This window comes from Bubalus bubalis, chromosome 11, assembly GCF_019923935.1.
Source record: "Bubalus bubalis isolate 160015118507 breed Murrah chromosome 11, NDDB_SH_1, whole genome shotgun sequence".
Classification (NCBI taxonomy): domain Eukaryota; kingdom Metazoa; phylum Chordata; class Mammalia; order Artiodactyla; family Bovidae; genus Bubalus; species Bubalus bubalis.
In genome coordinates this window covers 91,107,988-91,134,600 of record NC_059167.1, presented here as the reverse complement: position 1 = coordinate 91,134,600, position 26,613 = coordinate 91,107,988, and the positions used below count along the sequence as shown (strand labels likewise).

Genomic DNA, 26,613 nt, shown 5'->3' with positions numbered 1-26,613 from the left:
CTTTTCTATTCTGTTTTTGAGTTTGACTTTTTTTTTTTAGGATTCCATGTATTAGTGTTACTGCTGTGTAGCATTTGTCTTTCTCTGTCTGTCTCTTTAAGTATCTTCTTATTTTATAGTTTGTAGCCATTTATAGTTTGTAGAATGCCTGATGAACTATGGACAGAGGTTCCTGACATTGTACAGGAGACAGGGATCAAGACCATCCCCATGGAAAAGAAATGCAAAAAAGCAAAATGGCTGTCTGGGGAGGCCTTACAAATAGCTGTGAAAAGAAGAGAAGCGAAAAGCAAAGGAGAAAAGGAAAGATACATGCATCTGAATGCAGAGTTCCAAAGAATAGCAAGGAGAGATAAGAAAGTCTTCCTCAGCAATCAATGCAAAGAAATAGAGGAAAACAACAGAATGGGAAAGACTAGAGATCTCTTCAAGAAAATTAGAGATACCAAGGGAACATTTCATGCAAAGATGGACTCGATAAAGGACAGAAATGGGATGGACCTAACAGAAGCAGAAGATATTAAGAAGAGGTGCAAGAATGCACAGAAGAACTGTACAAAAAAGATCTTCATGACCCAGATAATCACGATGGTGTGATCACTGACCTAGAGCCAGACATCCTGGAATGTGAAGTCAAGTGGGCCTTAGAAAGCATCACTACGAACAAAGCTAGTGGAGGTGATGGAATTCCAGTTGAGCTATTCCAAATCCTGAACGATGATGCTGTGAGAGTGCTGCACTCAATATGCCAGCAAATTTGGAAAACTCAGCAGTGGCCACAGGACTGGAAAAGGTCAGTTTTCATTCCAATCCCAAAGAAAGGCAATGCCAAAGAATGCTCAAACTACCGCACAATTGCACTCATCTCACATGCTAGTAAAGTAATGCTCAAAATTCTCCAAGCCAGCCTTCAGCAATACGTGAACCGTGAACTTCCAGATGTTCAAGCTGGTTTTAGAAAAGGCAGAGGAACCAGATATCAAATTGCCAACATCTGCTGGATCATCAAAAAAACAAGAGAGTTCCAGAAAAACATCTACTTCTACTTTATTGACTATGCCAAAGCCTTTGACTGTGTGGATCACAAGAAACTGTGGAAAATTCTGAAAGAGATGGGAATACCAGACCACCTGACCTGCCTCTTGAGAAACCTGTATGCAGGTCAGGAAGCAACAGTTAGAACTAGACATGGAACAACAAACTGGTTCCAAATAGGAAAAGGAGTATGTCAAGGCTGTATATTGTCACCCTGCTTATTTAACTTATATGCAGAGTACATCATGAGAAATGCTGGACTGGAAGAAACACAAGCTGGAATCAAGATTGCGGGGAGAAATATCAATAACCTCAGATATTCAGGTGACACCACCCTTATGGCAGAAAGTGAAGAGGAGCTAAAAAGCCTCTTGATGAAAGTGAAAGAGGAGAGTGAAAAAGTTGACTTAAAACTCAACGTTCAGAAAACTAAGATCATGGCATCCAGTCCCATGACTTCATGGCAAATAGATGGGGAAACAGTGGAAACAGTGTCAAACTTTATTTTTGGGGGCCTCCAAAATCACTGCAGATGGTGACTGCAGCCATGAAATCAAAAGACGCTTACTCCTTGGAAGGAAAGTTATGACCAACCTAGATAGTATATTAAAAAGCAAAGATATTACTTTGCCAACAAAGGTCTGTCTAGTCAAGGCTATGGTTTTTCCAATGGTCATGTATCGCTGTGAGAGTTGGACTGTGAAGAAAGCTGAACGCCAAAGAATTGATGCTTTTGAACTGTGAAACTCTTGAGAGTCCCTTGGACTGCAAGGAGATCCAACCAGTCCATTCTGAAGGAGATCAGTCCTGGGTGTTCTTTAGTTTCAGCTAAAGCTGAAACTCCAGGACTTTGGCCACCTCATGCAAAGAGTTGACTCATTGGAAAAGACTCTGCTGCTGGGAGGGATTGGGGGCAGGAGGAGAAGGGGACGACAGAGGATGAGATGGCTGGATGGCATCACTGACTCGATGGACGTGAGTCTGAGTGAACTCCGGGAGTTGGTGATGGACAGGGAGGCCTGGCGTGCTGTGATTCATGGGGTTTCAAAGAGTTGGACACGACTGAGCGACTGAACTGAACTGACTGAGCCATTTAATTTTGAGCTGACATGATCAGATACTTGACTATACTTTGAAAGAAATATATATTGATTATATCAGGACAAAATTGATGATCCTGTGGACTGTGTCTGTTTTTTTATTAAAACTCTCATGCTGCCTTTTTTCTCCTAAGAGATATACAGTACATACCTCATGTTAAAAGAAACTTTTTACGACTCTGATTACTAGTAACGTAGTTATAGATCTCTTGATTTTTAGGACTTATTTCTGTAAAATAAACTTCTTGGTATGGTGCTGTATTTAAAGGTGAATGTTTTACAAACAGTTGTTCTTGTTATTTTGCTATAGAAAGAAATATTCATTAACATGTTCAGTTGCTCTCTTTTCTAGGAAGAAGACGCCAGTGGGGAGAGGAGTCTTACAGGCATATTTTGGTACCCTGCCTCCCCTTCCTCTTCTTGTTGTGGTGAATCTGCATTCAGGTGGCCACGTGTTTGCATTTCCTTCAGACCAGGCTGTCACTAAACAGAACCTTTTATTGTGGCTGAAGAAATTAGAAGCAGGACTAGAAAGTCCTATCAGTAAGTTTCCTGTTTTAATGTGTACAATTTTACATTTTGTTTCATGGATTTTTAAACTTGAATTATAGCTGATGAATGCTAGAATGAACTGAATTGTAATGTTTGTAAATATTCTAAATATTAATATGCTGATAATGTTGTCCATACAGTCTGCTCTATGGTGGATATTCTTACCCACAGAAAATGAGTGCTGTTATATTAAACTTAATAATAGCTAAACATTTATTGAATGCTCAGTAGGTATCATGCACAAAGTTACATGCTTCACATGTATTATCTCCTTTATTCTCACAGGAGTCATAGGACATACCTGTAGAAGAGCTAAATAACTAGTTCAAAGTCATATAATTAACCAGTAAATGAGGAAACTTGGATTTCAACATGGCTCTGTTGTACTCCAGAGCCAGAATTTTGCACCACAAGAAAATAGATCTTGGCCCAGAATTCACAATGCTGGTTTTATGACATGCCATGAAAGTGAAAGTGTAGTTGTTCAGTGGTATCCAACTCTTTGCGACCCCATGGACTGTAGCCCACCAGGCTCCTCTGTCTATGGAATTCTCTAGGCAAGACTACTGGAGTAGATTGTCATTTTCTTCTCCAGGGGATCTTCCCGACCCAGAGATCAAACCTGGGTCTCTTGCATTGCAGGCAGATTCTTTACCATCTGAGCCACAAGGGAAGCCCAAGACATGACATGCCATAGTTGCTATTTTTCTAAAACCACTGTGGGTTTGTACTTGTGGCATAGATGTATTTGTTAGTTTATGTACAGTTGTGGCAACAAGCCTGTTGCTATAATTTAATTAACATGTAATAACCTAGATCATTAGTGTGTTGAGGAAATAGTGATGTTATGAAGTTTCCTAAGGCACTTGTAAAGGTTTTGTTATTGGAAAGCAAATGAACTATTTTATAATAACATTTGATGCTGTTCATGACTGAGTTCTGAAATAAGTTTGTGTATGTGTGTATGTGAACACATGTGAATATATGTGTACATGCACACACACAATTCTGGTGTATAAACTCCAATTCAGTGTTACTCTGTCTCTCAGCTTGCATTTTGTGAATCTATCACTATATATGTTTATGCATATTTAATCATATTCTTGAATTTATTTAAGTGTCAATCGTTGAAACATTCTTTTTCTTCCCAGGAGGTCTATCCATTTCATTTTTGTTAAATTAGGCAGTTTTAACTAAATTCTTATGTCTAAATAGTCTATAGACATTTGGATATTGAAATACAATTCACATACCATAAAGTACACTCTTTTAAAGTGTACAATTCGATGTGTTTTGTTTTTTTTTTTGTTGTTGTTGTTATATTCGCAAGATTGTACCATTCACAACCATTACCACTACTGAATTTTAAAATATTTTCATCACCCCCAAAAGAAACTCTGTAACCATTCACAGTCACTCTCCATTCTCCCCTCTTTTCATTCCCTAACCACTGATTTATCTTCTGTCTTTCTGGATTTGTCTAGTCTAGACATTTCTTTTTTTTTTTTTTTAATATAAATTTATTTATTTTAATTGGAGGTTAATTACTTTACAATATTGTATTGGTTTTGCCATACATCAACATGAATCCGCCACAGGTGTACACGTGTTCCCAATCCCGAACCCCCCTCCCTCCTCCCTCCCCATACCATCCCTCTGGGTCATCCCAGTGCACCAGCCCCAAGCATCCTGTATCCTGCATTGAACCTAGACTGGCGATTCATTTCATATATGATATTATACATGTTTCAATGCCATTCTCCCAAATCATCCTACCCTCTCCCTCTCCCACAGAGTCCAAAAGACTGTTCTATATATCTGTGTCTCTTTTGCTGTCTCACATACAGGGTTATCCTTGCCATCTTTCTAAATTCCATATATATGAGTTAGTATACTGTATTGGTGTTTTTCTTTCTGGCTTAACTTCAGTCTGTATAATAGGCTCCAGTTTCATCCGCCTCATTAGAACTGATTCAAATGTATTCTTTTTAATGGCTGAGTAATACTCCATTGTGTATATGTACCACAGCTTTCTTATCCATTCATCTGCTGATGGACATCTAGGTTGCTTCCATGTCCTGGCTATTATAAACAGTGCTGCGATGAACATTGGGGTATACATGTCTATTTCAATTCTGGTTTCTTTGGTGTGTATGCCCAGCAGTGGGATTGCTGGGTCATAAGGCAGTTCTATTTCCAATTTTTTAAGGAATCTCCACACTGTTCTCCATAGTGGCTGTACTAGTTTGCATTCCCACCAACAATGTAAGAGGGTTCCCTTTTCTCCACACCCTCTCCAGCATTTATTGCTTGTAGACTTTTGGATTGCAGCCATTCTGAACGGCGTGAAATGGTACCTCATTGTGGTTTTGATTTGCATTTCTCTGATAATGAGTGATGTTGAGCATCTTTTCATGTGTTTGTTAGCCATCTGTATGTCTTCTTTGGAGAAATGTCTATTTAGTTCTTTGGCCCATTTTTTTATTGGGTCATTTATTTTTCTGGAATTGAGCTGTAGGAGTTGATTGTATATTTTTGAGATTAGTTGTTTGTCAGTTGCTTCATTTGCTATTATTTTCTCCCATTCTGAAGGCTGTCTTATAGTTTCCTTTGTTGTGCAGAAGCTTTTAAGTTTAATTAGGTCCCATTTGTTTATTTTTGCTTTTATTTCCAATATTCTGGGAGGTGGGTCATAGAGGATCCTGCTGTGATTTATGTTGGAGAGTGTTTTGCCTATGTTCTCCTCTAGGAGTTTTATAGTTTCTGGTCTTACATCTAGATCTTTAATCCATTTTGAGTTTATTTTTGTGTATAGTGTTAGAAAGCGTTCTAGTTTCATTCTTTTATAAGTGGTTGACCAGTTTTCCCAGCACCACTTGTTAAAGAGATTGTCTTTAATCCATTGTATATTCTTTCCTCCTTTGTCAAAGATAAGGTGTCCATAGGTGCGTGGATTTATCTCTGGGCTTTTTATTTTGTTCCATTGATCTATATTTCTGTCTTTGTGCCAGTACCATACTGTCTTGATGACTGTGGCTTTGTAGTAGAGCCTGAAGTCAGGCAGGTTGATTCCTGCAGTTCCATTCTTCTTTCTCAAGATCGCTTTGGCTATTTGAGGTTTTTTGTATTTCCATACAAATTGTGAAATTATTTGTTCTAGCTCTGTGTAGAATACCGTTGGTAGCTGATAGGGATTGCGTTGAATCTATAGATTGCTTGGGGTAGTATACTCATTTTCACTATATTGATTCTTCTGATACATGAACATGGTATATTTCTCCATTTATTAGTGTCCTCTTTGATTTCCTTCACCAGTGTTTTATAGTTTTCTATATATAACTCTTTACTTTCTTTAGGTAGATATATTCCTAAGTATTTTATTCTTTTCATTGCAATGGTGAATGGAATTGTTTCTGTAATTTCTCTTTCTATTTTCTCATTATTAGTGTATAGGAATGCAAGGGATTTCTGTGTGTTGATTTTATATCCTGCAGCTTTACTATATTCATTGATTAGCTCTAGTAATTTTCTGGTGGAGTCTTTAGGGTTTTCTATGTAGAGGATCATGTCATCTGCAAACAGTGAGAGTTTTACTTCTTTTCCAATTTGGATTCCTTTTATTTCTTTTTCTGCTCTGATTGCTGTGGCCAAAACTTCCAAAACTATGTTGAATAGTAATGGTGAAAGTGGGATCCTTGTCTTGTTCCTGACTTTAGGGGAAATGCTTTCAATTTTTCACCATTTAGGATAATGTTTGCTGTGGGTCTGTCATATATAGCTTTTATTATGTTGAGGTATGTTCCTTGTATTCCTGCTTTCTGGAGAGTTTTTATCATAAATGGATGTTGCATTTTGTCAGAGGCTTTCTCTGCATCTATTGAGATAATCATATGGTTTTTATTTTTCAATTTGTTAATGTGGTGTATTACATTGATTGATTTGCAGATATTGAAGAATCCTTGCATCCCTGGGATAAAGCCCACTTGGTCATGGTGAATGATCTTTTTATGTGTTGTTGGATTCTGATTGCTAGAATTTTGTTAAGGATTTTTGCATCTATGTTCATCAGTGATATTGGCCTGTAATTTTCTTTTTTTTTGTGGTATCTTTGTCAGGTTTTGGTATTAGGGTGATGGTGGCCTCATAGAATGAGTTTGGAAGTTTACCTTCCTCTGCAATTTTCTGGAGGAGTTTGAGCAGAATAGGTGTTAGCTCTTCTCTAAATTTTTGGTAGAATTCAGCTGTGAAGCCGTCTGGACCTGGGCTTTTGTTTGCTGGAAGATTTCTGATTACAGTTTCAATTCCGTGCTTGTGATGGGTCTGTTAAGATTTTCTATTTCTTCCTGGTTCAGTTTTGGAAAGTTGCACTTTTCTAAGAATTTGTCCATTTCTTCCACGTTGTCCGTTTTATATAAAAGGAGTCGTACAACATGCGGCTTTTTGTGTCTGGCTTCTTGTGTAGGTTTTTAAGGATCATCAGTGTTGTAGCGTGAATCAGTGGTTCATTCCTTTTTATGGATATTCCATTGGATGGATATATCCCATCATCAGTCGATGTACATTTATACTGTCTCCATTTCTTGCTATTATAAGTAATGCTGCTATGAACATTCATGTACATGTTTTTCTATCAACTGTACAGATGTCTTATGCCAGTTACCCCACTGTCTTGAATACAACATCTTTGAAATAGGTTTTCAAATTGGGAAATTTGATTCCTCCAACCTTGTTCTTTGTATGCAAGATTATTTTGGCTATTCTGGGTCCTCTTGGATGGTATTTTTAAGTCCTAGTTTTCTGAGACAGTGTATTAGTTTTAGCATTTAGAAATGTAAAAAAGTAACTAAATTGACTATTTGGTTTGTCATAATCTGAAAGAAGCCTTTCTGTGGTTGTCATCACTCACTGATGGCGTCTTCATTCTAACCACACAGCAGAGGGGTCCTTTCAGGCGCAGCTCTTGAACTCTTCAGATAGGCTGCATTCTCTGTCCGCATTGCTTTTTTTAGAAGCATCTGAGTGCTGTCATTTTGCAGTTGCTGTGACACAGAGGCCTCATGGACTCTGACTACATCAGACAGGATATGTAAGTCAGGCCAGAGTACCTCTCCACTGAATAGCTTTTAAAAAGGTCATGTGATGTTTAGAGATAAACCCGAACTTCTGACCCAGCTTCCTTGACTACTAACTGTGGTTTTTTTCCCCTTATTTCCTCCCGATAGTCCCTACTCTATGGTACAGTTATTTCAAAAATTAAAATGAAGTGTGCAGAGACATACGTTTAAAGTATAAAACCTACAGTATTTATTATTCTTCGTATAAAGAAGGGGCCTCCTTAGGGGCTTTGATTTCTCAACTCAAACCATTACCAAAGATCAGAATTATTCTTCTGAGTTTCCTGAGAGATTAGTATTTCTTCCATTGCAATGATGGTGATGTCTCTGGTTTCTATTATTTGTATCACTGCTCCTGATCTTAAGTTATTCCTGCAGCCTCTGCAGCAGGGAAGAAGCCAAGGTCCACGCAGGACCTTTCTGTCTGGCGGCCCGTCCTCCGTGCTGCCAGGACCTGCTCTCACTACATCCTGGGAGGCAGGTCTGAGACACGAATGTTGCAGCTACCCTTAGGAGAGCCCGCGTCTGTAACACGGTGCCACTGGTCTCCGCCTCACCTTGCTTGCTGCACATCTTAATTTCTGTGAAATTGTGACCACTGGCTGTTCTTATTTGACATTTACACTTAATTTTGGTCAAGTTCTCTGACCTTTCTAGGACTTGGTTTTCTCATATATAAAGTTGGGATAATAATTGTACTTACCTCATGAGGTTGTAAGGATTAAATACATAATTCCTGATACATAGTAAAGCCTCAGTCAGTGTTAGTCATTATTATTATTATCATTATTAATTTGATAATAGTGTCTTTCTTGTCCATATGTGAGGAGAGTACAGTTTTATTTAAGATCTTTGTAGCATTCCTGAGGAAATATTGAGCAGAATTAGAATGCCCAGTTTCAGGCATTTTGTCATTGTCTCAGACCACTAGGCTGCTGCTGCTGCTGCTGCTAAGTCTCTTCAGTCGTGTCCGACTCTGTGCGACCCCATAGACGGCAGCCCACCAGGCTCCGCCGTCCCTGGGATTCTCCAGGCAAGAACACTGGGGTGGGTTGCCATTTCCTTCTCCAATGCATGAAAGAGAAGAGTGAAAGGGAAGTCGCTCAGTCGTGTCTGACTCTAGCAACCCCATGGACTGCAGCCCACCAGGCTCCTCCATCCACGGGATTTTCCAGGCAGAAGTACTGGAGTCGGGTGCCATTGCCTTCTCCGACTAGGCTGCAGTGCTTACCATGAAAATAAATATTGCTAAATCTTTGCTGTGCTTTAAATTGGACTTCTCTCAAAGATACTTCATCTGCATATTGCACAGTACAGTTATTTTACTTCTTACCTATTCATTATATTCAAGAAACTATTTTATCCGTTTGTCACTGTTGACACTGACAGCAGACTATATTTGAGTCTGTTATCTGGGCAACACTGTAATTTGAAACATCAGTTACAGGGGTAACTTAAATGTAGTACCTTGCTGATGTACCACGGATTTCATATTCTTGAGTCTGAGTGAAGAAATCATATCAGTGAGTATAGATATACATATGTACTGATGCAGGTTTTTGTTTGTGTTTTAATCCCAAATTAGAGTTTGTATGAATGTCCTAAGCTTTTATTTGATTTATGAGAGATGCTTGAGTTTTTACTTTATGAGCTTTACTCTCTTTTCATATAACAGTATATAGATTCTTTCATTGGAATTTAATTATTAAATGTTTAGTTTACACCTTTCCTTATGTAATTTCTCAAGTAGTATTTTGAATAGGCATCTAAACTCTGAAATTGTGTGACATCTGTTTACTAAATGGAGTAAAGCTAGTCTATTTATCCCATATATATGTTATCAGCTTAAATCCTTTTTCTTCTTTTAATGACCAATATTTTAAAATAATGTTAAGACTCACTGCCATGAAGCCCTCCTAAGTGCTTATAATCACTGCCTGTTTATAGTACAGTTGATTCCATAGCAATCTTCCAAAACAGAAAATGCTTTAAAATATGAGATATTTTTCTAAATTTTATATATATATATATATGTGGTCCAAAACTTTTCTAAATTTCAATGTATATAATATATATATATATATAGTCCAAAATTTTTATCTGGAATGATTTGTAGTTACAGTACTTTGGGGATAAAGACAGGAGTAAGGAGGGAAGCAAGAGACTTCTTCATTTTAACTTGTCCCTGGCTGTATGTAATCTCATTACACATATTGCTATTTTTTAACCCTCAGTAAGGGTTAACAGGCAGCAAGATTATGGACCTTTATGTTTTTTGCCTATTAATACCTGTCTTTATTTAAAATAGCACAGCCTATAAATGAAAATGTCTGGTACTGACAAATGTATCAAGTTTCTTAGACGATGATACTAAAATGTAGCTTTCCCATAGATAAAGAAAACTGATAAGGCCTTCAGTCCTATAAATATATTTTTCAAAAGAAAACATTTTCTAGTATATTCATGTGATGGGATTTTATATCTGTTCCTCTTTAATCCTTGATTCTACCTTCCTTGCAGAAGTTTTACCTGCTCAGGAATGGAAACCTCCTCTGCCTGCTTATGATTTTCTAAGTATGATGGATGCAGCAGCATCTGAGCATCTTGCTAGGAAAGTTCCCGAGTGTATAAAAGAAACTGACATGCATGAAAGTGATAAAGAACAGCCTGACGATAAATCTGCCATCACAGAGGAATCGATTGGAACATTGAAAATGAAGCATTCGAGCAGAAGTAGTTGGCTTGAAGAAATCAAAAAACCGCTCAGGCATGATAATCAAGAATTATGATACTCAAAAGTGAGCTAATTTTATAGGGCTGTGAAAAGCTTCCCAAAGTCTTTTTGGCTCGTTTGATAGACTTGAGAATTTATTTCACTAAAAAGTAATACTGAATCATTTCAAGTTTCTAGATCAGGGCTGTTCAATGAAATATAATGTGCAATATATGTAATTTAGAATTTTCTGTAGTGACATTAATATAAAACTGAGCAGGTGTAATTAATTTTATTTCACCCAATTTAAGTATACCACCCCAAAATAGTTCAGTTAACATAAAAATTGTGAGTTATTTTACATTCTTTTTTTGTATCAAGTCTTCAAAATCCAGTGCATATTTTATGCTAACTACACATCTCACTTCAGAGTAGCTACGTTTCAAGTGCTCAGTAGCCACGTAGGGCTGGTGACACAGGTGAAGCCATACATATTCATGTATCCATTCTCCCCCAAACTCCTCTCCCATCCAGTCTGCCACACAATATGGAGCAGAGTTCCTTGTGCTATACAGTTGGTCTTTCTTGGTTATTTATTTTAAATATAGCAGTGTGTACATGTCCATCCCAAATTCCCTAACAACCATAAGTTCATTCTCTAAGTCTGTGAGTCTCTTTCTATAAAACCAGTGTTTCTTAATCAGGGGAGAGTTTTGCCCCCAGAGGGACATTTGATAATGTCAAGAGGCATTTTTGATCGTCATTACTAGGGGCATTACTGGCGTATAGTGGGGCTAAGTAGAAGCCAGGGATGCTAATAAGCATCTTACAACGCATTGGACAGCTCCTCCCACCCCAAACAAAGAATTATCCTGCACAATTGTCAATAATCCCAAGTTTGAGTTAAACTAATCTGGGCAAACTGTTAAATTCCCTTATATTTTTAAAGTAATGAAATAACCCTAAAAAGAATGCAGAGTAAGATATATATATAATATATATTATGTTATATATGTTATATAATGATTCTCTTATATATAATAATATATATTACATATAATATATATATATAATTCTCATATATATACAGTTACCCCTTAGGCCAACCCAGATGTGAACTGCACTGTTCTACTTACATGTAGATTTCCTTCACTGAATACTTTCTACAGTACTATCGCATCCGTGGTTGATTGACTCTGCAGATGTGGAACCATGGATATGGAGGGCTAACAGTAAAATCGCTGTTTGTTCAGGGGTTGGCTCCCCTAAACCCCACATTATTCAAGGGTCAACTGTATATTTCATTGTAACATAGATCATTTGTTCCTCCCAGCACCCTTCCTAGATGTTTTTCTTATGGCATGTAATCTGTATTATTTCAGTTCATTCTCATTTGTTTATTTCTTACATGGGAAATATGAGAGTGAACTCCAAATATAGCTTGTATAGTAAAATGTCACCAGCTTAACCATTAACTGCAAGCACATAAAAACTCAAAATCAATTAGTCATTTACCATAGCCAGAAATTTTGACAATTATTAATATGTGTTTTTAAAATAATTTTAAATAAAGTATCTGGATTTCAGGCTACCTTTAAAAGCTTCCTGTGGCCTCTGTCATGCTGTCCGTTGGACCACTTTCCCTGTATCAGTAGGATTTCTTTGGTTGCAAGCAATAGAAATTTAGCTTTGATTAACTTAAGCAAAGTAAGAATATTGGTAATTCGTAGAGTTAAGCTATGCTTTGAAAAAATACAAACAAAAGCTGTTTGGGGATTTGTATAGCAGGAACCAACCAGCTCAGTAATTTTTCTGTCTTTCTCTCCAGCTGTTTTTCTGTCTTTCATGTCTCAGGGACTCCTGGGAATGTTGGTTAGGGGAAGACTAACTGGCAGCCCTAACCACATTTCCACAATACAGAAGAGGTGAGCCTTACAGAAGAAATCTAGATTCTGTTTGCTAAGAAAAGGGAGCGTGGGTGTGGAGAGGGAAAAAAAAAACAGCAAAGAGAAAATCTATGAATCCTCAAACACCACTTGTTGTGCTCCTACCTAGCCTTTTATCCTTTTCAGGTGTTTCTGTCACATCCTCCTGTCAATCTGTGAGAGTTTCAAACGTTCTCTCTCTACCTTCAAGTGTTGAAGTTTTCCTATGTATCTCCCTGAATCTCTGTAAGAGTTGGCCAGTGCATATGTACTTTCTGAGTAACATTTCATTCCTCATGAATCAAATTATTTTACCCTCTCCTGACTCACCTATGCTGGAAGAAACATCCTTGGTCCAGCCCTTATGATGAAATATTTCATTCATTTCACATTTCCTGGAGTTCATTCCCCAAACTTATGCTTCTTTTAAAAACTAACTAAACATGCATAGGCAGAACATTATATTCAAAGATCTGTAAGTGTCTATCATTGGTAATAGAAAATAATCAAATAGGTAAAGCTTGGGAGTTGTGCTTCCATTGAAGATGTCGAAAGCTGCAAGAGAATGTTCCTCCCATCTTAATAAGAAAACAAAAATGAAAACTTTTCTATTACACATCAGAGAAGGCAGCCAAAGGAACTGAATTCCAGAATGACAGGCCTCTTAGACAGAATACATGAACTGTTTCACCTTTGGCAGAGAATAGGAGGCTGCCAGTAAAGACACTTGGAAAGGTCTAAGATGTGTCCCTGCCTGCAACTTATAAGTTAGCTTGCCACAGTTTCTTGTACCAGAGACAAGGGACTTCATTACTTAACCTAGTAGTATCAATCAGTGTCAGTATCTGTGCTGCTCCCTGATCCCCAGTCCCACAGGGCAATGAGAAAAGGGCCAGGTGACACCTATACATGCAGTGGGTTGCATTTCAGGGAGGTTCTGAGCTCCAGGAACCTAAATATTTTATAATGAGTGTTAAGCATGCTGCTCCTTTGCTCTGGAGGGAGACATCTTCATTACAGTAGACAGTAATCAAATGTGTCTCTCTCCCAAGGAAGATGCTATCTCTTTTTACCCCAGCTGAGAAGGTGGTTGAGACAGAACAGAGGCAGTCAGTGCCTCTCCATAGATCATGCACAAACATGAGAGACCCATGAAAAAGTATCTCCCAACACAAATCAGCTAAACTTTTGAAGAATTTAGGGGCAAGTATGGACTGAATATTAGCTTAGAGTAAGTGGGAGCTTATCTCTCCTTGCTTTCTTTGGAACTCTGCATTCAGATGCTTATATCTTTCTTTTTCTCCTTTGCTTTCCACTTCTCTTCTGTTTACAGCTATTGGTAAGGCCTCCTCAGACAGCCATTTTGGTTTTTTTTGCATTTCTTTTTCTTGGGGATAAGAAAGCCTTCCTCAGTGATCACTGCAAAGAAATAGAGGAAAACAATAGAATGGGAAAGACTAGAGATCTCTTCAAGAAAATTACAGATACCAAGGGAACATCATGCAAAGATGGGCTCGATAAAGGACAGAAATGGGATGGATCTAACAGAAGCAGAAGATATTAAGAAGAGGTGGCAAGAATACACAGAAGAACTATACAAAAAAGATCTTCATGACCCAGATAATCAAGGTATGATCACTTACCTAGAGCCAGACATCCTGGAATGTGAAGTCAAGTGGGCCTTAGGAAACATCACTACAAAGCTAGTGGAGGTGATGGAATTCCGGTTGAGCTATTTCAAATCCTAAAAGATGATGCTGTGAAAGTGCTGCACTCAATATGCCAGCAAATTGGAAAACTCAGCAGTGGCCACAGAACTGGAAAAGGTCAGTTTTCATTCCAATCCCAAAGAAAGACAATGCCAAAGAATGTTCAAACTACCGCACAATTGTACTCATCTCACAGGCTAGTAAAGTAATGCTCAGAATTCTCCAAGCCGGGCTTCAGCAATAAATATGTGAACCATGAACTTCCAGATGTTCAAGCTGGATTTAGAAAAGGCAGAGGAACCAGAGATCAAATTGCCAACATCCGCTGGATCATCAAAAAAGCAAGAGAGTTCCAGAAAAACATCTATTTCTGCTTTATTGACTATATATATATATAGAGAGAGAGACTATATATTTATATATACAGAGACTATTTATTTATTATATGCCAAAGCCTTTGTGTGGATCACAATAAACTGTGGAAAATTCTGAAAGAGATGGGAATACCAGACCACCTGACCTTCCTCTTGAGAAACCTGTATGCAGGTCAGGAAGCAACAGTTAGAACTGGACATGGAACAACAGACTGGTTCCAAATAGGAAAAGGAGTATGTCAAGGCTGTATATTGTCACCCTGCTTATTTAACTTGTATACAGAGTACATCATGAGAAACACTGGGCTGGAGGAAGCACAACCTGGAATCAAGATTGCTGGGAGAAATATCGATGAGAACCTCAGATATGCACATGACACCACCCTTACGGCAAAAAGTGAAGAAGAACTAAAGAGCCTCTTGATGAAAGTGAAAGAGGAGAGTGAAAAAGTTGGCTTAAAGCTCGACATTCAGAAAACTAAGATCATGGGCATCCCGTCCCATCACTTCATGGCAAATGGATGGGGAAACAATGGAAACAGTGACAGACTTTATTTTGGGGGGCTCCAGAATTACTGCAGATGGTGACTGCAGTCATGAAATTAAGAGGTGCCTACTCCCTGGAAGGAAAGTTATGGCCAACCTAGAGGCATATTAAAAAGCAGAGACATTAGTTTGCCAACAAAGGTCTTCTAGTCAAGGCTATAGTTTTTCCTGTGGTCATGTATGGATGTGAGAGTTGGACTATAAAGAAAGCTGAGCATTGAAGAATTGATGCTTTTGAACTGTGGTGTTTGAGAAGACTCTTGAGAGTCCCTTGGACTGCAAGGAGATCCAACCAGTCCATCCTAAAGGAGATCAGTCCTGAGTGTTCATTGGAAGAACTGATGTTGAGGCTGAAACTCCAATACTTTGGCCACCTGATGTGAAAAATTGACTCATTGGAAAAGACCCTGATGCTGGGAAAGATTGAGGGCAGGAGGAGAAGGGGACAACAGAGGATAAGATGGTTGGATAGCATCACCGACTCAATGGAGGTGAGTTTGAGCAAGCCCTGGGAGTTGGTGATGGACAGGGAGGCCTGGCGTGCTGAGGTCCATGGGGTTGTGAAGAGTCAGACACAACTGAGCGACTGAACTGAACTGAACTGAAGTGGGTGCTTTGACACAACAGTTCACATTCTCCTTGGAGCTCTTTTCCACCAGCTTCTACTGGGTGCTATGAGAACTATTGGGGCAGGAGTCTGGTGAGAAGATATCCCTCAAAGACAGGCATGCAGTTAGTGGTTGATCTGATGTTCTTGGGTGACAGGTGAAACACTGACCACTTCCTCAGACTTTCTCTGTTTTGAGTAAAAAACATTAACCACTGCTGGAGAGAGCATAACTTCCTGCCTCCAGGCCCCAGGCACAGACCCACTGCCTCTGGGGAAGGAGTAAATGCAAAAACCTTTGGCCCCTGGGGAGAGGTAGAAAACCTCTTTGGCCCAGGATACTGCACCAACACCAAGCAGAGATCTGCTATCAATGGGAGAAGTGCACTTCACCACTGGGGGAGCTTGAGACTGTGGGGTGACGCAGGTAAGCAGGACTGGCTCAAAGCTGAGGGTGGAGAAGGAGAACAGATCCTCTGGCACCCAGGTCTGACCCAAGTGCAAGATGACTTCAGCCCATCCCTGAAGGTACACGGACTGTATTACACCAAAGGTAAAAATAATAAAAGCCAAGCCCGTTTTCACTAACTTGATTCATTCAGTCCCTCACACTAGTGGCCATGTATAAATATTAATCTTTCTCAACTGTTCTTCACAAGATGTGTGGCATTCAAAAATTCTAAGACCCCCCCCCAAAAAAAAAAGTAAAACAATTCGTAGTCAAGAGATGAAACAAATGACACAACTAAACTCAGAAATGACCCAGATATTGGAAATTGTGAGGCAGAGACTTTTAACTATGATGAATGTATTAAAGGATTTACTGGAAAAACAAAAGGCAAGCTTGAGCATATCTGCAGAAAACAGGCAACAATAAAGTCACCAGAGTGGACTTGAAAAAGAACCAACAGAGAACTTTTATAAATAAGACTGCAATAACTAAGATTAAAAATTTAAATTAGACACAGCTGAAAAGAAAGCGATAACTAGAAGATAGATGATAAAAATTATCCAAAATATACCACAGAGAGATAAAAAGATGAAACATACAGAAAACAGATTAAAAGTCCAGGATGATGGAGAGAGAAAGATTAACATCTGTTAATAATTAATAGGTGTTCCACAAGGAGAAGAGGGAGAATGGGGGCAGAGATACCAAATATGGAGACAATTACTGAGGATTTTCCAGAATGATGAAAGATACCAATTCACAAATTCAGAAGTTTATAAATTTCTAAGTGGATTAAATAAAAAGAAATCCACACTAGACACACAGTGAAACTACAGAACATCGAAGGCAAAGAGAATCTTAAAAGATGTCAAAGAAAAAGACCAATTACATCCACACTATTGGAAGCTGGACAACAGCTGAATCAAAGGCTGTGGCAGGATATTTTCAAAAGGCTGCAAGAAAAATATTTGCTAACCCAGAATTTATACCCAGTGAATTTTTTTTTTGAAAAAGGGATAAGGTAAACACAGATCAGAACTGAGTGGTCATCAAGAAAAATAAGGAGATTCTGGATATTTATTTCATGTGGAAGGGAAGATATCCGAGATGGGAGGGCAGAGAAGACAAAAGACATAAAGGAGCAAAGTGATAAATACATGGGTGAATCTGAATGACAGCATGAAACACTCATGAATGCAAAACTTAAAAGAAAACATGATGGAATTAACATGTTAACAACAACAATATATAAGTAGGGAAAGGAGTCAATAGAGATAATGTACTCTTAAGTTCCCTGGGAAATGGAGATGGTTATTGATTAATCTTAGCTTATGACAGGCAGTAAGTATGCATTTTGTAATTTTTAGGGTATCCACTAAAAGGATAGAAAACTTTCACACGGTGAGAGGGAAAAAATGTAGGTATCAAAAATAATCAACAGCAAGAAAAGAAAATAAATGTAGAACAGGTGGGATAAATAGCACAAAATAAGACAGCAATTTAAACAAATGCTAGGAAACAAGTGCAAATGCGTCCAATTAAAAGAGCATCAGGTGGGATCAAAAGTCAACTACACAAAGTTTATAAAAGACACAAATATACAGAAAGGTTAAAGGTAAGAGGACAGAAAAAGATATGCCATTCAATTTCTAGGTAAGAAAAAGTTGGTCAGATTAGATAAGAAAGACATTAAGGCAAAAAGCATTATTGAAGATAAAAGATCACTGCATAATAATAAAATGTTCAATTTGTAACACTTGTAAATTTGTGATCACCTAATAACAGTTTTCATACCATTCATGGGGTTCTCAAGGCAAGAATACAGAAGTGGTTTGCCAGTGCCTTCTCCAGTGGACCACGTTTTTGCAGAACTCTCCAATGTGACCCATCCATCTTGGGTGACCCTACAGGGCATGGCTCATAGTTTCATTTAGTTAGACAAAGCTGTGGTCCATGTGATCAGTTTGATTAGTTTTCTGTGACTATGGTTTTCATTCTGTCTGCCCAATGACTAATAAGGATAAGAGGCTTATGGAAGCTTCCAGATAGGAGAGACTGACTGTGAGGGAAACTGGGTCTTGTTCTTATAGGCAGGGCCCTGCTCAGTACATCTTTAATCCAATTTTCTGTTGATGGGCAGGGCTGTGTTCTCTCCCTCTTGTTTGACCTGAGACCAAACTATGGTGGAGGTAATGAAGATACTGGTGACCTCCTTCAAAAGATCCCATGCACCCACTGCTGCAATCAGGGCCCCCGGCCCTGCAGCAGGCCACTGCCGACCCACGCCTCCACCAGAGACTCCTGGACACTCACGGGCAAGTCTGAGTCAGTCTCCTGTGGGGTCACTGCTTCTTTCTCCTCGGTCCTGGTGTGCACAAGGTTTTGTTTGTGCCCTCCAAAACTCTGTTTCCCCAGGCCTGTGTAAGTTCTGTAATCAATTCCCGCTGACCTCCAAAGTCAAATTCCCTGGGGGTTCTCAGTCCCTTTGCCAGATTCCCAGGTTTATTGACTACGCCAAAGCCTTTGACTGTGTGGATCACAAGAAACTGTGGAAAGTTCTGAAAGAGATGGGAATAGCAGACCACCTGACCTGCCTCCTGAGAAATCTGGATGCAGGTCAGGAAGCATAGAACTGGACATCTAACAACAGACTGGTTCCAAATCAGGAAAGGAGTACGTCAAGGCTGTATATTGTCACCGTGCTTATTTAACTTATATGCAGAGTACATCATGTGAAATGCCGGGCTGGATGAAGCACAGCTGGAATGAAGATTGCTGGGAGAAATATCAATAACCTCAGATACATGGATGACACACTTTATGGCAGAAAGCAAAGAAGAACTAAAGAGCCTCTTGATGAAAGTGAAAGAGGACAGTGAAAACGTTGGCTTAAAACTCAACATTCAGAAAACGAAGATCATGGCATCTGGTCCCATCACTTCATAGCAAATAGATGGGGAAACAAAGGAAACAGTGAGAGACTTTATTTTCTTGGGCTCCAAAAGCACTGCAGATGGTGACTGCAGTCATGAAATTAAAAGACCCTTGCTCCTTGGAAGAAAAGCTATGACCAAGCTAGACGGCATATTAAAACACAGAGACATTACTTTGCCAACAAAGGTCCATCTAGTCAAAACTATGGTTTTTCCAGTAGTCATGTATGGATGTGAGAGCTGGACCATAAAGAAAGCTGAGCGCCGAAGAATTGATGCTTTTGAACCGTGGTGTTGGAGAAGACTCTTAAGAGTCCCTTGGACTGCAAGGAGATCAAATCAGTCCATCCTAAAGGAAGCAAGTCCTGAATATTCATTGGAAAGACTGAGGGTGAACCTGAAACTCCAATACTCTGGCCACCTGATGTGAAGAGCTGACTCACTGGGAAAAGACCCTGATGCTGGGAAAGACTGAAGGCAAGAGGGAATGGGGATGACAGAGGATGAGATGGTTGGATGGCATCACCGACTCAATGGACATGTGTTTGAGCAAGCTTCAGGAGTTGGTGATGGGCAGGGAGGCCTAGTGCGCTGCAGTCCTGCTGCTGCTGCTGCTAAGTCGCTTCAGTCGTGTCCAACTCTGTGCGACCCCATAGACGGCAGCCCACCAGGCTTCCAGGTCCCTGGGATTCTCCAGGCAAGAACACGGGAGTGGATTGCCATTCCATGGGGTCGCAAAGAGTCGGACACCACTGAGTGACTGAACTGAACTGAATAGCAGTTTTAAACTATATGACACAAGGTTAATAGTTCACAAATTATCAAGTTTCATTTAATAATCTTACTTTGCTTGACCACAGAATATTCATTCTTTTTGAGCATACATGAAACATTTATAAAAACTGACATGTGCTGAGCCATAAAGCAAGTCTCAATAATTGTTAAAGGACTAAAATCATACAGAACATGCCCTCCAGTGCAATTAATCTAGGGGGAAAAGAAAGACCAAATGATAACTAGGGTATGTAGAGTTAAGGGGATGAGTATGCAAGTCTAAGCTTTAGATGAAAATCTGGGAGTCATACAGTTTATTAATGGCAAGACTTGGAGTTAAACCTGAGTCTTTTTTAATATGCATTTAATGGCATGATACCATATAAAGGCTTTTCTGTCCTTTTTTTTTTTTTTTTTTTTTTTGCACTGAAAAAATACTGCAATACTTCTTTTTGGACTGAAAAGTCAGTACATATAATACATAAAAATAATACTAAAATGGCCTATTGTTGGATTATTGAATAAGCAGAGAATTCGAACATCTCTCCCACTTAGAGTTGTTTCATGTTCTCACACTTTATGGTTGTAGGTTGTAATTTCATAGTCTTTTAAAATATGCCTTTTTTTTTTTTTTTAACTAAGATCATCCAAGACTTAGTTTGGATAACCCAGGGTCAAGTTCTTATATAGGCCTCAAGAGCTATTAAAAAAACAGATGAGAATCTGGAGTCTTGTGAAATATTCCAGACAGCTGTTCTGACTTGTAGTAGGTGAAATTTCACGTCAGCCTTTTAACCAAATAAAGTACTCATTTCCTCTGACCTTAGGTGCAGTCCTAATTTTCTTTCTTACGTAGATAGTTTATAATAGTTACAAAGTCTGTTTCTGAAAAACTAATTTTACTCTCATTTAAACATATTTCCTGGCCAGAGAAACAACATAACCTGCTACCAATTCTTTGTGCCATGAAACTCCTCCTGAGTGCATGGTTTCTTATACTAAGAGCAACCAATGCATTTAAATCCCTTCCCCAAAGTTACCAGAGTGGAACTCTAAGGATGCATCAGCTTTAGATGGTCTTGACAAGTGTGAATAGTAAGTAATTCCTAGTGAGACACTGAAACAAGGTAGGATCATTCTTGTTTCTAAAGATAATTATATTCGAGGGAAGGAGAGAGGGGAGGAAGTTAGTGGAAGACAGTTTCCTTAAAAAGAGTCTAAGGAAAGCACCATTCAGTTGTTATTACTAACAATTTGTTTTGTATTTGACCGAAATATTTCACTTCTTATTTTTAGTTTTTGAGATGCCTATGTTAGAACATGTTTCTTATTCAGGTTTGGTAAAAAGAATTAAGAATATCTACATATCCAGAAACATCTGGGAGAGGCGGTATTGCCCTGTACTTAGAGTATGGGCTGATTTGGACTGGAGAGTCTTCAAGTCCTTATTCTTTCAATAGCTAGCTGTATGGTGTTGTGAAGTTACTTTAAGTTTTTACATCTTAGTTTCTTTATTGAACATACTGCTCATCACATAGTGTTGTGGATTAAATGGGAGAATGCATAGAGAGCATTTGATAACAACCTTCTTAAAGGTGGTTTTATCAGAAACTTTTTCCTATTAGCAAAGTAATACATTCTTAAAACAAAAATTCAAAGAATAAGGAAATCTAAAAAAGCATAATAGTTGTCTCACTTTCCTCTGACTCTAATTACAGAACCAAGTGTTAACCACTACTAATAATTTGGTTTGTATTTGACCTAAATATTTCACTTCTCATTTTTAGAGTTTGAGATGCCTGTGTTAGAACATGCTTCTCATTCAATTTACTTTTCCTTTCCGTATATAACATTAGAAAAATATTTCTTTCACTCTCTGGTTAAATCCATATTTAGTGTTCACACAGAGGTCTGGAAATAGAGGTTGTAGAAGAATCATTTGATCATAAATATACTCCATATTTGCCTTAGAATTGGAGTTTGCTCTTCCAACCTGAACTTTAAAAATTAGCATAATTATACCTACAGTGTCTCCCCAGGCATCCCAGAGTACAAGGCCTAAGAGCATCATTCTGTACTGAGTAGCACACATCCAGATGTCCTGTTCAGGGCAGCATCCCCCGTATGTCTAGGTATCGCTTGTGCTAGTGTCTGATGAATACTACTGGGGGAGTGAGTGTCGTACCAACTACGAATGCTTTAACTGCACATAACAGGTAACCTGACAGTAGCTTAAATATGTAGGGTTTTGTTTACCTGTTGAGAAGTCTGCAGATACAGCAGTTCCATGGTAGCACTAGGTTCTGGTTTTTGCTTTGCTATCCATATTGTAATGGCTTGTTTCCCCTTTTCTGCAAGGCGCTTGCTGAGGCTCAAGTGTCCAGCAATGTATTTAAGGCAGGAAAAAAGGAGGGAGGGTGGCGCCAGATGGGTCTTTCCCCATTTTATATGGAAAACCAAAGGGGTAATCAGAAGTCCTGGGAGACTTCTGTTTGTGTATCATGCTTGGACCAGAGCTACTCCTACCTACAAAAGAGCTGGGAAGTAAGTCATGTATTTGGTTTCCCAATCTCTTATTGGGAAACAGCAATGGAAAATAGTGCAACCAACTCATAGTCTCTGGCACAAGGAGGGCAAGTGGGAGATGAGGGGGTGGATTATAACTGGTCTGCTGCTTTTTTTCTTCTTAGTGCTGGTCTGAAGACACACCCGAGTCATAGCAGTGAAGATGACTCACAAGCTCTCCAATGAGAAGCTCCATACCAAGGGAAGGCCTGCTGCTGCTGCTGCTGCTAAGTCGCTTCAGTCGTGTCCGACTCTGTGTGACCCCATAGACGGCAACCCACCAGGCTCCGCCGTCCCTGGGATTCTCCAGGCAAGAACACTGGAGTGGGTTGCCATTTCCTTCTCCAATGCATGAAAGTGAAAAGTGAAAGTGAAGTCGCTCAGTCGTGTCTGATTCCTAGCGACCCCATGGACTGCAGCCCACCAGGCTCCTCCATCCATGGGATTTTCCAGGCAAGAGTACTGGAGTGGGGTGCCATTGCCTTCTCCAGGGAAGGCCTGGATCCCCCAAGTTGTTACATCTCTTAATGACCAGCTCCCTTGGTTCATACATAGCTACCTGCCCAGGGTGCCAGTGCCCCCTGAGGCAGGGTTGAGGCAGTTCTGACATCTGCCATCTCTTGAGACTCAGGATCTCTGTTGCTGTTCTCTATCAGTTCAGTTATGCATTCAGTCAAAAATTATCATAACTTTCTACCCTCAAAGGTTTGTTTTGGGGACTCTTCCTTCCCATCTTCCCTGCTCCTGAGCATGGTTGAGGGTCACTCTGGCCCACTGGGAAGACCTCTCAGAGTCTTATTTGCATAAGACATCCTTATGCACATAAGTCCACCCTTTCTTGAATTTTGCCTACCCAGGGGGAGTGGACTTCATGTGCTCTTTTCTGTAGCGAGGGGATCCTGGCTTACACTTGCTTAACAAATAAGAAGCATTCAAATGACTCTCTAAAGAACAAGGAATATCATCCAAGGTGAATGGATTGCCTACTTGCTTATCAGAGAAGTGGAGTCCACCTCCTCCCACCTAAAAAAAAGATAAGCTGGCTACACAAAAAATTAGAAAATATGCAGTAATTGCAACACTTGCACATGGCATAATTGATTCTGAAGTTTCATACAACATATCTTTAGATCACGTTATTCATTCATTCAGCCATCTGTGGTGCCCATAAGTGCCAGACCCTAAGCCAAATACTATGGATATAAAGTGAAATCAGGCATTGTCCTTTACCTGAAAGACCTTAGCATCCAGTGTGTGCGGGAGATATGGAAACCATTTTCGCCTGTTGCCTTACGAGTGCTAGGGCTGAGGGGTGCCTAGGATGATAGGGAATCCCAGGGGATCCAGGGCAGCTAAACAAGCTAAGGGCCAGACAGCTTTCTAGGGGAGATGATACTTGGGCTGAATTTTGAGTATAAGTAGAAGTTGCTAAGGGAATTTCCAAGGAGATGAAAGAGCATGTGATGACAGGATGTCCATGGTATTTTTCCTGCTGCACACACCAGGTCATTTCAGCATAAGCCAGCTCATTATACAACTGGTGTATGAAACAAGAGAAGGAATTCCATACAGAGAGAAAGGTATTTGGTGAAATGGAGTCCAGGAGGCCAGAGAGGAACAGGAGCCAGGTACTACAAATTGATGTTGAACTAATGAGCTTGAACTCTGGATCATAGGTTATAGATTTAAGTTACAAGCTTATTAGGTGATTTTTCCCTCTAAGAGTGAAAAAGTAAACTTTAAATATTTCTATTTTAATGAAAGGAAAAAGTTAAAACATCAATGATGGGTTGAGTGCAAAGCCGCATGGTCTTCCTGAAAAGATAGTTACAATTATTTTAGAGTAATAGTCCCTTTCTGCCAGTCTGTTTGCTTGCATTAGCTTAAGTAGATTAAAGCCTCTGAGGATTTAAAAGTTGTAGGTGAATGTTTTATCCTGGAAATTATAATGAATTAGAAACTCTGTAGGCCTGAAGTCATTTCCTACAGTAATTTTTCCAGGCTATTACAGTACAATTTACTCCCCTGCAATAGAAAATGCACAAAATGGAGAGTGAGTTAGTAAACCTCTCGGCATCTCAGTTATTACAATTCCAGGAAGTGACGAAAGTATGGGGAGAACAGAGACTAATATTTGCACATTAATTTTCTTTCTTTATTTTGGCTTCAAAGTGTTCCAGTATTTCTCTAGTTTCCTAGAAGACCAGGACTTTGAAAAGCAAATTCTCATAATGAAGTCAATATAATTCAAGTCAGAAAGAGTGAATTTTATTTTTAGATTTTTTTTTTAAACTTTAAATTGCAGTAAAAGTATTCATTTACTGGTTTTAAAACCCCTTTATGTGTATACATACCACAGTGCTGTGATGAACATTGGTGTATACGTGTCTTTTTCAATTATGGTTTCCTCAGGGTATATGTCCAGTAGTGGGATTGTTGGGTCATATGATAACTTTATTCCTAGTTTTTAAAGAATCTTCATACTCTTCTCCATAGTGGCTGTATCAGTTTGCATTCCCACTAACAGTGCAAGGGGGTTCCCTTTTCTCAGTGGAACATTTCTCCTCCTAAGTCACTTCAGTCGTGTCCAACTCTGTGTGACCCCATAGACGGCAGCCCATCAGCCATAAAAAGGAGCACATTTGACTCAGTTCTAATAAAGTGGATGAACCTAGAGCCTACTATACAGAGTTAAGTAAGTCAGAAAAGCAAATACCATATATTAACACATAGATATGGGATCTGGAAAGATGGTACTGATGAACCTATCTGTAGTGCAGCAGTGGAGATACAGAGACTTGTGACTTGTGGCCATGGCAGGTGTGGGGAAGATACACTGAAAGGAGAAGTTATGGTGAATTGAGATAGTAACACTGAAACATATACATAACCAAATGTAAAATGAGATAGCCAGTGGAAATCTGCTCTATGACACAAGGAGCTCAAAGTCAGTACTCTGTGACAACCTAGAGGGGTAAGACGGGGTGGGAAGTGGAAGGGAGGTTCAAGAGGGAGGGGATATACATATACTTATGGCTGATTCATGTTGATATATGGTGAAATCATACACGATATTGTAAATCAATTGTCCTCCAACTAAAAATAAATAAATTTTAAAAAGAAACCCTCTTTATGCATTTTTAAAATAGTATCCTGGCCCACCCTGAGATTTTATACTGTGAGAATATCAAAAGATCATCAGTACTGATCGTTTCTAATGTTCTGTGTATGATGCTTGTTGCCGAAGTGATTAATACTGAACTTAATCCTCTCTAAAACCCACAAAATATTGACTCATAATTATATTCAGTTTTCTAATTTATAACACTCTTTTCCCATATATTGCCTGTTTAACCTTCATAATATCACTGTAAAATAAGACTTGGCATTTTATAAGCTAGGAAAATAACTGAGAGGTTCTGGCAAATAAATCTCAAATGTAAGTCTTCATTTGCATCACCTACAGGAGCTTTTCGTAAAATAGACTCCTGTGTTTACTCTCCCACTCAAACTCCAAGACTCTGATTTAACAGTTAAAAAGCTGCCTGAACGATGCTGATAGTGAACCTAGTTGGGAACTCCTGCTTAAGAGGACTTTTCTAGAGCCCTTAAGGAATGGAACCAGAACTCATGCTAGAAATGCTGACTGTAGGTCGACAGATTTCCCCAAAGATCACAAGTCAGGTGGAAGAAGTAGGTAAGCAGCAGAGATTATGGGAATGCATGCAGATGGATGTGGATCGATGGTAAAAAGATACATCTTAGAGCAATTTTCCTTCAAAGAATTTTCAGCAGTGAAGATGGAGTGACAGTCAATGAAGACAGAAATCTTCAGATTGGTAACATTTTATAGGATGGTGGGGGAAGAGGACAGACAGGTTAGTTAGTATGCATGTGATATTTATTTCTATGCATAAAAAAAATAAGAAATATGGGGAAATGAGACAAAAGAAATAGTGAGCTGGTTCCTTGTATCTTTTCAAAAGCCACAGTGGAAAAAAAATCCATGATAAGTTGGAAAATTGAAAACAAATAATTGAAAAAATAGTTGCCTTCAAGCCAAAGTAATTCCTAGGTATTTATATGGGGAAAAGATCCTGCATGTTTTAGAAGATGAATTATAGTGAAGCACTAGGAAGGAAGACCTGAGTGGTAGGTATTTCCAGTTTTGTATTACAAATGATGAAACTATGGTTCAAGGAAGTAAAGGATAGT

General features: G+C 39.0%; 1 protein-coding gene across 6 annotated transcripts in view; it reads left to right on the top strand.

Annotated features, from left to right (window-relative positions):
• The window catches only part of TXNDC16 (thioredoxin domain containing 16), a 103,049-nt gene extending 80,347 nt beyond the window's left edge, over positions 1-22,702 (top strand). For 4 of the 6 annotated variants that reach the window (XM_025296340.2, XM_025296343.2, XM_025296342.2 and 1 more), the window contains 2 exons: positions 2,488-2,678; positions 10,322-12,105. In XM_025296340.2, the coding sequence (XP_025152125.1) occupies positions 2,488-2,678; positions 10,322-10,590 (460 nt within the window). In that variant the 3' untranslated portion in view covers positions 10,591-12,105. Of the gene's footprint in view, positions 1-2,487; positions 2,679-2,972; positions 3,241-10,321; positions 12,106-22,523 lie in introns of those variants that run through there. The other 2 variants (XM_025296341.2, XM_044925435.1) reach the window with 2 other exon arrangements.
• Positions 22,703-26,613: the final 3,911 nt, after the last annotated feature.